Below are 14,219 nucleotides of genomic sequence, written 5' to 3'. Positions count from 1 at the left end.
CTTGGTCATTCTTAGTTCGCTATACCAGTACTTCAACTCATTTCTTTTCTACAGCAACAGCAATAAACTGTACGAAGCAGATAACTCAAGTTAAGTATTTGATCGTAGCCAAAAGAGGAAACATTTTACACTCTCTGCAAGCACATAAATGTGTGTCTGTTTGCTCTTACACTCCTCACCACACGTATAACATGGGTTAGGTTTGGGAGAGAAATTGTCCCCTCGTGGAAAAAGTCAGCACCCCCTCCCTCCCCCCACCCAGCCAGAAATCAAAACAGTTGTTTCAGGAACAAATGGTCCGGCAGAAATTTTATACCCCAGAAAAACGTTTTTCGTTATTATATGAATGGTCTTCAGGCCTATGATATTAAATATTATTTGCTATGGATGGCGTTACCTTCAGGGTTTTGGGCACAGGGGCATCTTGCTATAAATTGTTCAGTGCAAGTACGGTTAACTCGTAAAACAGCGCGAATATTTCGTGACGTTCTGATTTAAATGTCTTTGAAGCTTCCAGATAAGTTTAAAATCTATTTACCTTCATTCACATCCATAACTCTGCCGAGGACATATTCGCGTTATGATAGAAGTATTTTTCCTTCTGGCTCCCAACGTTTACTCTACCATATCTTTGACACTAGACCGCCATAGCCTGACAACCGATGTACATTTTTGTTGACACGGGTGTCGATTGATCAATATAGTTTTTTAAATTCTTCTTCGAACCATATTGCACATATCGTGGCAACGGATAAAGCTTTCACAAAACAGGGCGACCATTAATTTCATGTATTTGTCTACCTTCTTACAAAATTTCAACCGACTCTCACAAGTTTGAAACACAGAAGCGGTGCGCGTAAAAAATGCTCAGAAAACATGCTTTTACGACATAAAATGCGAATGAAGATAGATTTTTAATGCGAGTTGTCAGTTTTATCGTAAGAATGAGCTTTTTAATTTATTCGATCCACTTTAAACCGCATCCGCGCATTCGATAACGTAAGAACGAATTCTACATGCTACATGTAGCTGGACTTTAAACCATTGTATCTCGACAACGGAAGAAGGTTATTGAATAAAAAATTTTGTTTTTTACTTTTTCCGTTCATTTATCTTCGTGCAAAGTTTGAACTTATTCGTACTGTTTTAAAGTACAGAAGTGACACGCTTCAAAAACCTCTCGAGCACGTGTTTTTGCTAGTTTTTGCACATGAAATCCAAACGATGCAGATACAAATGGTGCCATTAGCTGAGCATTAATTTCAAACCGATCAGACTGATTCTACAGAATGAATTAATCGATTCGCACAACTTACCTGGATGCCAGCTATCGTTCAGTGTTCAACCTTGCTTAATGTACTGTAATATGGCTACAGTAGGACACGTGTATGAATTGCTATACAATGGTCGCTGGTACGCGCTAAATGAAACATTTTAAACCTCGATTTCATACATATTTGTTACAGTGATTCCAAACTGCAAAGACTATACACTGCCTGAGAAAAAAGTGAAGCACCCAGATGACATGGTCGTACATGAATATAGCTTCGTTATGTCACTCTTCCCTAACAAGCTAACCTCAAGTCCTGTCACGGGAAAAGCCACGTATAACACTAACCTGCTATGAAACACACTGAGAGGATATGGAAATTTTGACCGCGTGTGTATCTAATGGATGAAGGTATTGGACTGTAATATTGAAAATATTGCAATTAATAGAAGGCTGTTTAAATTTTGGGGCTAATGAAAGTAGAAAAATTCATATACGGACGAAACAGTAAACGGTCGCCAGCCCAATTAGGCAGATGAATTTAGAAATATATGTTTAAGAAAACTGAATGTTAGTTATTGAAGTTAATTTCATTAATATTTCCCTTTGCATAGCACACAGGATATAAGGGAAAACAGGGCACTCTGAGCTGTGGGTGGCAGCAGTTACCAATAACTAGTAATCATAGAAAGAAAAAATTGCACCAAACTTATTAGTATAAGTTACACTCAACATCATTACTTGAACCAGTACTGAAATGTTAATGTAAGATGTGTAGGACTAAAGATGGACCTGAGGAGCCTCTGTCTTAACTGGCATGTAAACACCACAAATAAAGATAAATGATACCACAATTACACTCTTCATATCCTTGTGCTTATACTTGTTTTCCTTAGCAGCAATAATGTTCCAGTTATCTTTCTAAAACGAGAAGAATATTGTGGGGACCCATAAACTGGTATAGCATCACTCGCCAAACTCTGATTATTACAGTAGCACAGTTTACTTTAAACAAAGTCACTTCTTAACTTCATTTGGGATAGTTTATATATTACTTTTCAAGGCAAAGTATTCAACACTGAGCTAAATTAACTTTAAAAAATCATTCATAATAGTATTCAGGGCTAAATTATGTTTGAAACGAGGTTAACCCATTTGTCTTTTTCATCACCTGTGAAGCAGGTATTTTAGACAGTAACATGTACACAATCTAGCAATACGCTGGGAGTACTTTAGCAAAATACTAACTAGCTTCACTTTGATTGATCCTTGAACATGACAAACATAAATAAATCACTACTTCATTTGAAACAGGACACTCGGTTTTTTAAACACTTAGGAGAGGACCCTCCATAGGTTCATGATCAGGATAGACGATACGGTCCCAAACACAGATTTATAGCATTTGGATTATTATTAAAATCACTCTCACAAATCAACTGGTCCGTGCTCTGATACATTTCTGTGTGCATGAAGTTAGTGGAGCAGTGGCGAAATTGTGGTGACAAGCGACGTGGCGGCTAAATGTACTCACGGCTCTTGATGTTTGAATGAATGCTCTATAAAATTTCTTCTTGGTGACAGTTATCCAACTTTCTAGAGCCATTCCGTATTGCTGAGAGTACCAAGCAACAGCCAAATCCACATCCGAGACAAAATTCCATACAAAGCTGCCTCCAATTGCCTCTCATGGCACCGTCGAGGTGTACCGTGCAACTTCTAGGCACTGACTTCGTATCGTTCACACCAAGGAGCCGTCAAGTTAGACCACCAAAACCACCTTTTACATCGCGCCATGCCACTTCCGTTGATGAAGGACATCACTAAATCTTTTGCATTTTACAATACAAGCACCCTAAGCATGAACCAGCTTCCAATAGACATTGTTCATCTTATAAACTTACACATACGATACAATTTCATTATTTTAAACAACCATTTATCTTTTTCCGTACATACAGGTTGTTACAAAAAGGTACGGCCAAACTTTCAGGAAACATTCCTCACACACAAAGAAAGAAAATATGTTATGTGGACATGTGTCCGGAAACGCTTACTTTCCATGTTAGACCTCATTTTCTTAATTCTCTTCAAATCACATTAATCATGGAATGGAAACACACAGCAACCGAACGTACCAGCGTGACTTCAAACACTTTGTTACAGGAAATGTTCAAAAAGTCCTCCGTTAGCGAGGATACATGCATCCACCCTCCGTCGCATTGAATCCCTGACGCGCTGATGCAGCCCTGGAGAATGGCGTATTGTATCACAGCCGTGCACAATACGAGCACGAAGAGTCTCTACATTTGGTACCGGGGTTGCGTAGACAAGAGCTTTCAAATGCCCCCATAAATGAAAGTCAAGAGGGTTGAGGTCAGGAGAGCGTGGAGGCCATGGAATTGGTCCGCCTCTACCAATCCATCGGTCACCGAATCTGTTGTTGAGAAGCGTACGAACACTTCGACTGAAATGTGCAGGAGCTCCATCGTGCATGAACCACATGTTGTGTCGTTCTTGTAAAGGCACATGTTCTAGCAGCACAGGTAGAGTATCCCGTATGAAATCATGGCGGTGAATCGAGGAAGTACAGTACATACTGACGAAACTGAAATGAGCTCTAACATGGAAATTAAGCGTTTCCGGACACATGTCCACATAACATCTTTTCTGTATTTGTGTGTGAGGAATGTTTCCTAAAAGTTTAGCCGTACCTTTTTGTAACACGCTGTGTATTACAAACTTTAAATTTCCTGTCACAAATCAATGACCTTTACAAAGAATAAACACTTCATAATTACAGATAGAAAGTTACATGATATAAACCTACCTCTAATCGATATAAGTGTTACGGTGTACACATCATCGGCCACCAAATACATGATTCCTTGAGAGAGGTAGAATGACCACCAGACTGCATTCGTACTGTTCGTGTATAGTGTTATTGCCGGACCTGGTTGGGTATATGAGGCCTGAGCCGTGTCAGATGTTGAGTGATCACTCTGAAGGACACGGAGATGGCCCGCACTCGTAAGAGGCAGCGTTATCATTACCTGACAGCTGCAAAGGGGCTTCATAGTGGAACTCCGGCTGCTTGCTCTCAACTAACACCTCTTGTAAAGGCTCGAAAACGACTTAGCGAATCAGCTGGTGAACTACGACAAATTTAAAAAAAAATTCTCAGTGTTCAGACTGCGTCATAATGGAGTTCAAACTCGAACTTTCGAAGACGAACACCATCTTCCTCGTCAGGAGACGAACACCATCTTCCTCGTCAGGAGACGACTGTCTACAGGGAGAAAAGTCTGGTTCCTTTATAGTGGCGTTTAGGCTTGTGATTGGCCAGGTGACATCACATGGAGTTCTAAGTTCTGTTGGGTATGACATGTGGAGGGCGGGATTCGCATGCACACATGCAGAAAATTGGTAATGCGTCGGTATGCCCCCCCCCCTCCCATTCTCCTCACCTGGACTTCCGTTGAGGCGCGGAAGGGGACTGTAGACCACCCCCTCTTCTCTGCGAAGCTACGATTTTTGGTAGAAATCCTTTGAAGGCACTCCCACAGCCATCACAAGCCTTAACGCCACTATACAGGAATCAGGCTTCGCTCCTGCCAGGCAGTAATCTCCTGATGAAGAAGACTGTGTTAACCTTCGAAAGCTCGAGTTGTAACACCAATCTGACTCGATGTGAACAGCAAGATGATTTTATTCAAGGATGCTGCAGCAAAAACGGTGCACTGTTACGACGAGTGTGTCTGGTGTGCTGGCAGTGTGGGGCGACAGCGGGGCCGGCGGAGGTGGCGCCAGTGCCGGCGGCGACGCCTCGGGGGCGGGATTCGGCGCGGAGGACAGCTTCGACGCGTTCCTCTCGCTCAGTGAGCCGCCGCCACCGCCTCAGGGCACGCCCGCGCGCTTCAACAGGACCGGCTCGGCTGACAGCGACGACGCTCCAGACTTCTCCATCTTCATCAGGTACGTGAGCTCCAGGGGAATGCGTCTGAGTGGAAGGGACACAGGAGGGATGTGAGGATGTAATTGGGGGAGGGGGCGGGAGGTAAGGTGCGAAGGTGCGGTAAGCACATCAGACAAAAATCATGACTAGGAGTCGTTTGAGAATAACTTCAAATCGGTGAAGAAGAGATCCCACAATTTTTTCATGTGTGCCATATCAAGCTGAAGTCAGTAATTGACGATTAGAGATTGACCTATTAAATTGTGGGGAAGTTTACCAAATCTTTCATTCGCTGTTCCTAGTAGTCCCAGATATTTTCTATGAGATTAAGATAGAACTATTTAGCGGCCCAGACGAAGTCAAATAGTGTGCTCAAGTGTGCATCAAACTAAGAGTGTAAGTGTGCAGCCCTGCAGACACTGCTGTTGTCATCTTAGAAGACAGGAGTGTCCACAGCATACTCATCACAAAGGTGTAGTAGAAAATTCAACACCTGCTCACTGAGAACGTTGGAATACACGTCCTGGTTCATGTTCGTGACAGACCTATATCACGACGTGAGAAACACCCCAAAGCGTTACAGAGCAACCTCTGGCCCGAGATACACCCTCCTCGCACTGCAGGCTAAACGCTTCATGGACTGACTGTGCATATGTCGCCTTTCAAGATTTGAACAGCAGAAAATCGCAACTCATCGGACCAAAATACACGCCTCCATTCAACTACTGTCCAGCTTGCGTCTTGTGGCCATTGGAGATATTCTACGAGCGTTGAAACTTTAATAGTGGCAATTATTTATTTACAACTAGTACAAAATAGATAGGTGTTTCAAAGTTTTACTGACCTTCAGAGCAGTCACCAGCATTGTGCATAACCCGTTGCCAGTGATGTGGGAGTTGTAGGATACTCTTAGCAGTGCCAGTTGTGTTGACAGTTCGAGCGACGCGGCCAATTGCCGGACGAATTTATAGCAGTTCTGAAGCGAATGGTTTCCTTCAGTTTAGGAATCGAGTTGCACTCACGAGGGCGTAAGTCAGGGGAGTGCAGTAGGTGGTATAGCAGTTAGCAGCCCCATCAGTCAAACTAATCAGTAACAGCTTGCACTGTACGTGCTTGAGCATTGTCCTGCAAAATGATGATAAGGTCCTGCAGAAAACGTCATCACTTCTGTCTCTCTGCTATTCATTTTTGGAACACAACCTACGACCAACTCAGACACAGAAGTGGTGACACTTTCTGCAGGACCTGACCATCATTTTGCAGGACAATGCTCAAGCTTGTACAGTGCAAGCTGTTACTGATTTGTTTGACTGATGGGGCTGCTAAGTCCTATACCACCTACTGCACTCCCCTGACTTAAGCCCTCGATTTCTAAACTGAAGGAAACACTTCACGGCATTCGCTTCAGAACTGCTACAAATTCGTCGGACAATAGACCACGCTGTTCGAGCTGTCAACACAACTGGCACCGCTAAGAGTATCCTACGAATTCCACATCGCTGGCAACATTGCTGGTGACAACTTTGAAGGTCAATAAAACTTCGAAACACGTATCTATTTTGCACGAGCTGTAAATAAACAGTTCACACTATTAAAGTTCAACCCTCGTATATGCCACTGTGAGCAATTGCTTTTTGTGGGGCACCTGAGTCCAAGTGTCCAGTGTACACAATTCCCTTCGCAGTGTCCGCTGTGAAGCTGATTGAAATGGAGCCACATTCACAGACAGTGTCAATTCCTGTTGGGTTTGAAGCCAATCGGCATTCACTAGGTGTTGCACTTGTGTCCAGTCCCTGTCAGCTAGCGTCATTTTCTGATCGCTGTTCTTATCCCACGTTACGTGGTTGCGAGTCATATAACGTTGGTTGTAGACGCGTTGGACTGCCCAGGTCGATACAACAAGAAATTTGGCAGTCTCATCCGTGGTTTCAACGCCACATCCAAACATGCTAACTCCTTTGTACACCACCTACAGTGCTCCAAAGCGACCAGGGCGCTCTTTTATTTTGATGACTAACGTTTTATCCAGGGTTCTGAATCCCGCCTGGAAGGCGGCGCGTGGGTCTGCTCCTGTGATCTGCAAAATAGGCCGAATGATGGAAGCGAGTATGAGCAGGTAAGGTAAAGCACTTCCGTACTTCGTGTAAAGTAGAAGCACATTTACTATAGGCAAAACCAAATTAATAAATGGTTACATAACTTCGCGATGATGAGCACGTAGGTGCGAAGCCGTATTCCCATAGTAAGTAGTACAAAGTCTCAGTAGCAAGTGAACGCACGGAAGTTGAAGCGATGTGTCCAGGCCGTCTGCTCTTGATGAAAATGGGCAGAAAGCAGAGTGGCGCTCTCTGAGCTCCACAGCGTCGTTTAGAGGGCGCTGTGGTCGGCGTAGTTCGTCCGCTCTCGTAGCGCCTACCTACGAGCCTGCACCTACGCTGGTGCCTCGGAACTATCGATACCACACCGGGAACATTACTAGTAAATGACGAATCCATAAAGGAAGGAAAGTAGTAGTGAGAGATGGGGTGACATGAGGGGACAAGTGATGTGTATACAACAGTCGATGAACAGTTACAAGAGAGAGTAAGGCACAATGCTCCCAGTCTGCAACATCTATGGTCCAGGCACAGCACTAAAACAAGTAGGTTATTTTTCGTATCGGGGGGGGGGGGGGGGGGGGGATTACCTCATCTAAGGAGTTAATGTGTTAAGGGAAGGCTGATTAGTGAGCGATTACATCTACATACATACTCCGCAATCCACCATACGGTGCGTGACGGAGGGTACCTCGTACCACAACTAGCATCTTCTCTCCCTGTTCCACTCCCAAACAGGACGAGGGAAAAATGACTGCCCATATGCCTCTTTACGAGCCCTAATCTCTCTTATCTTTGTGGTATTTCCGCGAATTGTAAGTTGGCGGCAGTAAAATTGTACTGCAGTCAGTCTCAAATGCTCTAAATTTCCTCAGTAGCGATTCACGAAAAGAACGCCTCTTTTCCTTTAGAGACTCCCACCCGAGTTCCTGAAGCATTTTCGTAACACTCGCGTGATGATAAAACCTACCAGTAACAAATCTAGCAGCCCGCCTCTGAATTGCTTCTATGTCCTCCCTCAATCCGACCTGATGGGGATCCCAAACGCTCGAGCAGTACTCAAGAATAGGTCGTGTTAGTGTTTTATAAGCGGTCTCCTTTACAGATGAACAACATCTTTCCAAAATTCTACCAATGAACCGAAGACGACTATCCGCCTTCCCCACAACTGCCATTACTTGCTTCTCTCACTTCATATCGCTCTGCAGTGTCAGGCCCCAATATTTAATGGACGAGACTGTGTCAAGCGCTACACTACTAATGGAGTATTCAAACGTTACGGGATTCTTTTTCCTATTCATCTGCATTAATTTGCATTTATCTATATTTAGTTAGCTGCCATTCTGTACACCAATCACAAATCCTGTCCAAGTCATCTTGTATCCCCCTACAGTCACTCAACGGCTACACCTTCTCGTACACCACAGCATCATCAGCAAACAGTCGCACATTGCTTATCCACCCTATCCAAAAGACCATTTATGTAGATAGAAAACAACAGCGGACCTACCGCACTTCCCTGGGGCAATCCAGATGATACCCTCACCTCCGATGAACACTCACCATCGAGGACAACGTACTGGGTTCTATTACTTAAGAAGTCTTCGAGCCACTCACATATTTGGGTACCAATCCCATATGCTCGTACCTTAGTTTGGAGTCTGCAGTGGGGTACCGAGTCAAACGCTGTCCGGAAGTCAAGGAATATGGCTTCCGTCTGATACCCTTGATCCATGGTTCGCAAGATATGTGAAAAAGGGCGAGTTACGTTTCGCAGGAGCGATGCTTTCTAAAGCCGTGCTGATGCATGGACGGCAACTTCTCTGTCTCAAGGAACTTCATTATAATCGAACTGAGAATATGTTCGAGAATCCTGCAAGAAACCGATGTTAAGGATATTGGTCTGTAATTTTGAGGATCCGTCCTTCTACCCTTCTTATATATAGGCGTCACCTGCGCTTTTTTCAAATCGCTCGGGACTTTACGTTGGGCAATAGATTCGAGATAAATGCAAGCTAAGGAGCCAATGCAGTAGAGTACTATATGTAAAACCGAATTGGAATCCCATCAGGACCTGGCGATTTACTTATTTTCAACCCATTCAGCTGCTTCACAACCCCAGGGATGTTTATCAGTATGTCCTCCATACGGGAAACTGTACGATACTCACACGGCGGTATGTTTGTACGATCCTCCTGCGTGAAAGATTTCTCAAATGCTACATGTAAAGAATGGACGAGTGATTAGTTGGATGAGAGAAGGATCAAGGATTGAGAGTATGGGTGAGGAAAGATTGGAAGGGTGCACGAAGGGGTGAGGAAAGGTTGGAAGTTTAGAAAAGTGAGCAGTTTGGTGAGAGAAGGTTGGAAGAGCGAGTGTGTGAGCGGGGGAAGGTAGCAAGAGGGAGGAATTTGGCGAAGGAAGGATAGAAGCGCGAGCATTTTGGTGAGGGAAGAAAGGACGTGGGAACATTTGGGTGAGGGAAGGATGTGGAGTACAGGTTACAGGTGGCTGAGAGAGAGGGGGGGAGGGGATGGATGAGTGAGTAGTTGGGTGAGAGAAGGCTGGATGGTTAGGAATGGGATTGACAAATATAATGGATCTTCTGGGGCATGCAAGGTGAAGCTCGGCAGTATAGGACAAAATATCTCAAGTTGTGCTAAGGATATTATTTTAGTAGTTGTAAGTTTGTTGCGGAGTGGTTGTTAGGTGTGACGCGATCTGTTCTGTCTGTTCCCAGGCCTAAGGGTGCAGAGTCAAACGAGGTGGCTCCGCAGCTGGCCCCGCCCCCCAAGAGCCCGCTGCCCGCCCCTTCGGCGGCAGAACCGTCGCGCTTCAACCCGTTCGACAAGAGCAGCGAGGACGCTGGCGTCGCCGTCGCCGCCACCGCCGTCGCCGCACCTGGTGGGGAGCCTGCCCTGCCGCAAGGTAACTGCTCTCTACAACTCTACTCAGCCAACTAATATACAAGGTGCGGCAATAAAGCAATGAGACTGTGATTACGTAGGCTTTCTCGGCGTAATAAGTCTTGAAAGTCTCTTCGGGTTTGCTGGCGGATCCTAAGATCAACTTGACTCGATATTTCGGCGATCCAGCTGGTCGCCATCTTCAGGAAAATGCTGCTTCTGCTAATGAGTCCCGCTGAGATTTTAAGGAATTTTAACATTGAGTGTATCCGTCCACCTTCTAAGATAAGGGCACTACTCGGCTCTTTGAAAGATGATTTGGGGCTTAGGAAACCCGGGGTGTACAAAATTCCGTGTCAGTGTGGGAAAGCTTACGTTAGCCGTTCGATTCGCATAGTGCATGACAGGTGTGTGGAACATCGCCGTTATACGAGGCTACAACAGTCAGAAAAATCGGCAGTAGCAGAACACTGCTTAAATGAGGGACACAGTACGAAAGTTGATGAAACTGTGGTAGTTGCCAACATTTCCGGTTTTTGGAAGTGTCTATAAAGAGGCGATTGAAATTAGGTTGGCGGATAATTTAATCAACAGAGTCAATGAGTTTCCTGTATTGTCTCGCATCAAAACTGAACGTTCTTCGGTGCGGCCTTGATTGCGATATATCGTTGCCAGCATTGCTCCACTAAGAGCGGCGCCACCTCCGTCTTGGAGGGCAGCAACCGTGATGGGCGGCGCATGCGCCGTGTACTGAAGGGTGGCCTATATAGGACGTCGATCTGCAGCCTGGCGTCATTTCTCAGCGGGACTCATCAGCAGAAGCAGCAGTCTCCTGAAGATGGCGACCAGCTGGATCGCCGAAATATCGAGTCAAGTTGATTTTAGGATCCGGCAGCAAACCCGAAGAGACTTTCAAGTAATGAGACTGATTTGAAGGAAAAAAAAAAGTTGCTCACCGTTTTAGTCAAGTTTAGCGTTGTAGCCTTCAAATTAGTTCCCTTCTGATTGCACACACTTTTTCCAGCGCTTCTGCCATTGATGGTAACATTTCTGGAACTCATCTTCTGTAATATCTCAAAGACCCTTGTCTCAGCTTTTTGGACGTCTTGTGTTATTTGAAAATGGTGTCCCTTGACCGCCGTTTTGACTCTTGGGAATAGAAAAAAAGTCGCACAGAGCGATATCTGGTGAATAAGGTGGCTGTGGTAGTAGTGAACTTTGTTTTGAGGTTAAAAATTGCTGTACTGACAGAGCAGTATGGGATGGCGCATTATTGTGATGCAGAATCCAATTATCAGCAATGTTGGCACGGACACGAAGAACTCTTTTTATGAAGTCTTTCCAAAATTTCTTTTTAGTAATATTGGTTAACTGTTTGTCCAGGAGGCACCCACCCCTTATGAACAAATCCCTTGAAATCAAATACGCACACAAGTATGCATTTCACTTTTGACTTTGACATGCGAACTTTGTTTTGGTCTGGGTGATACCTCTGAGCACCATTGCGAACTTTGCCGTTTTGTCTCTGGATCTTACTGGAAAAACCAACTTCATCACCAGTGATAACATGGCTCAACAATTCTGGATTGATTTCTGTTTGTTCTAACAGATCGGCTGCCACGTTTTCCCGTGTTTCTCGCTGTTGTGGTGTGAGGTTTTTGGATACCATTTTTGCACAAATCTTCCTAATACCAAGATCTTCAGTTATTAGACGAACCATTTCTCGATTGATGTTCATTTCTTCTGCAATCATTTTCACGAATAATCTTCAATCAGATCGCACGAGTTCACGCACCTTGGCCAAGTTGAAATCCGTCCGTGAGGTTGATGGTCGTCCACTGCGGTCTCAATCTTCAACATTCGTTCTGCCTTCGCTAAAAATTTTATGCCAACGAAAAACTTGAGCTCTTGACATAACCACCTCTCCAAAAGCCTTCTGAAGCTTACCGTAAGTTGACATGTTTTCACCCAATTTAACGCAAAAAGAAATGGCATACCGCTGCGCAATATCATGCGGTTCCATTTCCGTGACGAGAGACACAAACACGTGTTAACTTATTACAGCACAACTCACGACTGAGCAGTCGCATCGATGTGCTGCTTGGACTAGAAGCAGCTTGAAGACCAAGGTCAAAGATATTGTGCCTCCGCAAGCCTGCAGCGTTGCCACATATTGCAAAGAAAATAAGTCTCATTACTTTATTGTCTCACCTCATACTTCATATAACACTTCAGGGTAACTAATCTACGACACTACTCAGCTAAAGATTCCGATGCTACTCAGATTGGTATCGATCTTTCACCGCTGCAAGGCAATCATTCTACACCTCTGCTCTGCTGTGATCCATTTCGCCAATTAAAGGATTCAATAGTGTAGCACAGAGTGAATCCTTCACTTCTGTAGAGAAATTTCTCCACACAAATTCTCTGCTCATCTTCAGAGTATTAGCTGAAAGATGCAATACAATTCAGTGTGGTATCAGTCCTTCGCTACTGCTAGGTAAGTATTGTGTCACTACTGTGTACAGTGTATAAACTTAAGGACACAGTACAGTTAACTAACAGTGTGTATCCTTCAGTGCCACAAGTTAATTACGCTGCAACCCTGCTCTAATCTAAACCCATAAAATTCATTCGAGGGCCACCCAGAAAGTAATTTACCACATTGTTTTCTTAGACACTCGTCTATTCCACATGATGAAAATTACGCACATGAAGGAATTACGCTTTATCTGCACACCCTAATTTTCCTAGTAATATCCTTCCATTGCTATAGCCTCGCTCCAGTGACAAGCAGGGATGGATATACTGTGTTAGCACCAGTCCTCCTTTTCGTCACTAAGCCATGTCTTCACTGGGCGGATCGCACCCTCGTTGTCCTCAAAATACCTTCCATGAATGCTATTCTTTAATAGTCCAAATACGTGCAAGTCCGAGGGAGGTACTTCAGACACTGTCCAACTATGTTCCATGATGTGTTCAGAAACTCTCAAACTTGCGTGAGGCCGAGTATTATCTTGTTGAATCAACTGGGTCGTTACTGATTCGCAATGTGTCGATCTTCGCGAATGAGAACATCAGCACGGTGCCACATGTCAGGTTTGACAGCTGTGGATGATTTCCCTGCTCCCAACAAATCGTGGACATTCACCCAACCACCTTCTGATGGCCTCACCCTCTGTGCCCAGGGACCTATTCGGTGATGTGAATAAAGCAAAGCAAATGCTTTTACTTCGAATTTTGAAGTTCAGGCTTTGAAATTTATGAATAAAATATGGAGGGATGCTCCAGCTTGTGGAGACGAAAAGGAGAAAGAAGCTTTTCCTACGCCTTAGGCTCTGGCTTCGTCATTAGATAAACTCTATGAATAAAGAGAAGCTCTGTGTTCATTCGGGATGCAATAGCTTCTGCACTGTGGAGGCTGGTCAGCAGTAGACTCCCATTTGGGGAGCGCAGATATGGCTCAACTAGCAGCTCGTGCACGCCGCGAAAACTGCAGCAGATTGCGTCGATGTCCAACTGGAGAGCATTGTAAAACTCGGTATCGTTTCAACAAAGAAAGTGTTCAATGGATTATGAATCATTTTCTCACAGGCACAGGGAAATAGGAGGTGAACTACTATCATCGGAGCGGAGGGGGAAGATTTTCTTTGGGTATGTAGCTGGTCAAGGTTTCCAGACCAGCATAGCAGAAGAAATGCGGATTCATCCAACTATACTAAGTAAAACAATGAGTAGTGTTTCTGAAAAGATAATGGAAAAAGCTCACTTGTGGATCAAACTTCTGTCGTCAACACATGATGTAGTTGTCCCAAAAAACGGGTGACTAGAAAAATGTAAGTTTTCAAGTGCTATCCATATCATCGAGTGTACACAGGTGTGAATATCGAAACCTATGCATATACAGGGTGACAGTTATTGCACTATATGAAATAAAAAAATGTTCAGATGTGTGTGAATTCCTAAGGGACCAAACTGCTGAGGTCATCGGT

At 44.3% G+C, this 14,219-nt stretch overlaps 1 protein-coding gene across 1 annotated transcript in view; it reads left to right on the top strand.

Annotated features, from left to right (window-relative positions):
• LOC124551235 overlaps positions 1 to 14,219 on the top strand; it is a 343,125-nt gene that overhangs the window by 233,647 nt on the left and 95,259 nt on the right. Inside the window, exons 20-21 of the mRNA XM_047126229.1 lie at positions 5,044 to 5,245; positions 10,062 to 10,249. Of these exons, the coding sequence (XP_046982185.1) occupies positions 5,044 to 5,245; positions 10,062 to 10,249 (390 nt within the window). The remainder of the gene's footprint in view (positions 1 to 5,043; positions 5,246 to 10,061; positions 10,250 to 14,219) is intronic.

The sequence above is a fragment of the Schistocerca americana genome, chromosome 9, assembly GCF_021461395.2.
Source record: "Schistocerca americana isolate TAMUIC-IGC-003095 chromosome 9, iqSchAmer2.1, whole genome shotgun sequence".
Classification (NCBI taxonomy): Eukaryota; Metazoa; Arthropoda; class Insecta; order Orthoptera; family Acrididae; genus Schistocerca; species Schistocerca americana.
Note: the sequence above shows the minus strand (reverse complement) of the source record. Positions and strands in the feature narration are given on the sequence as shown.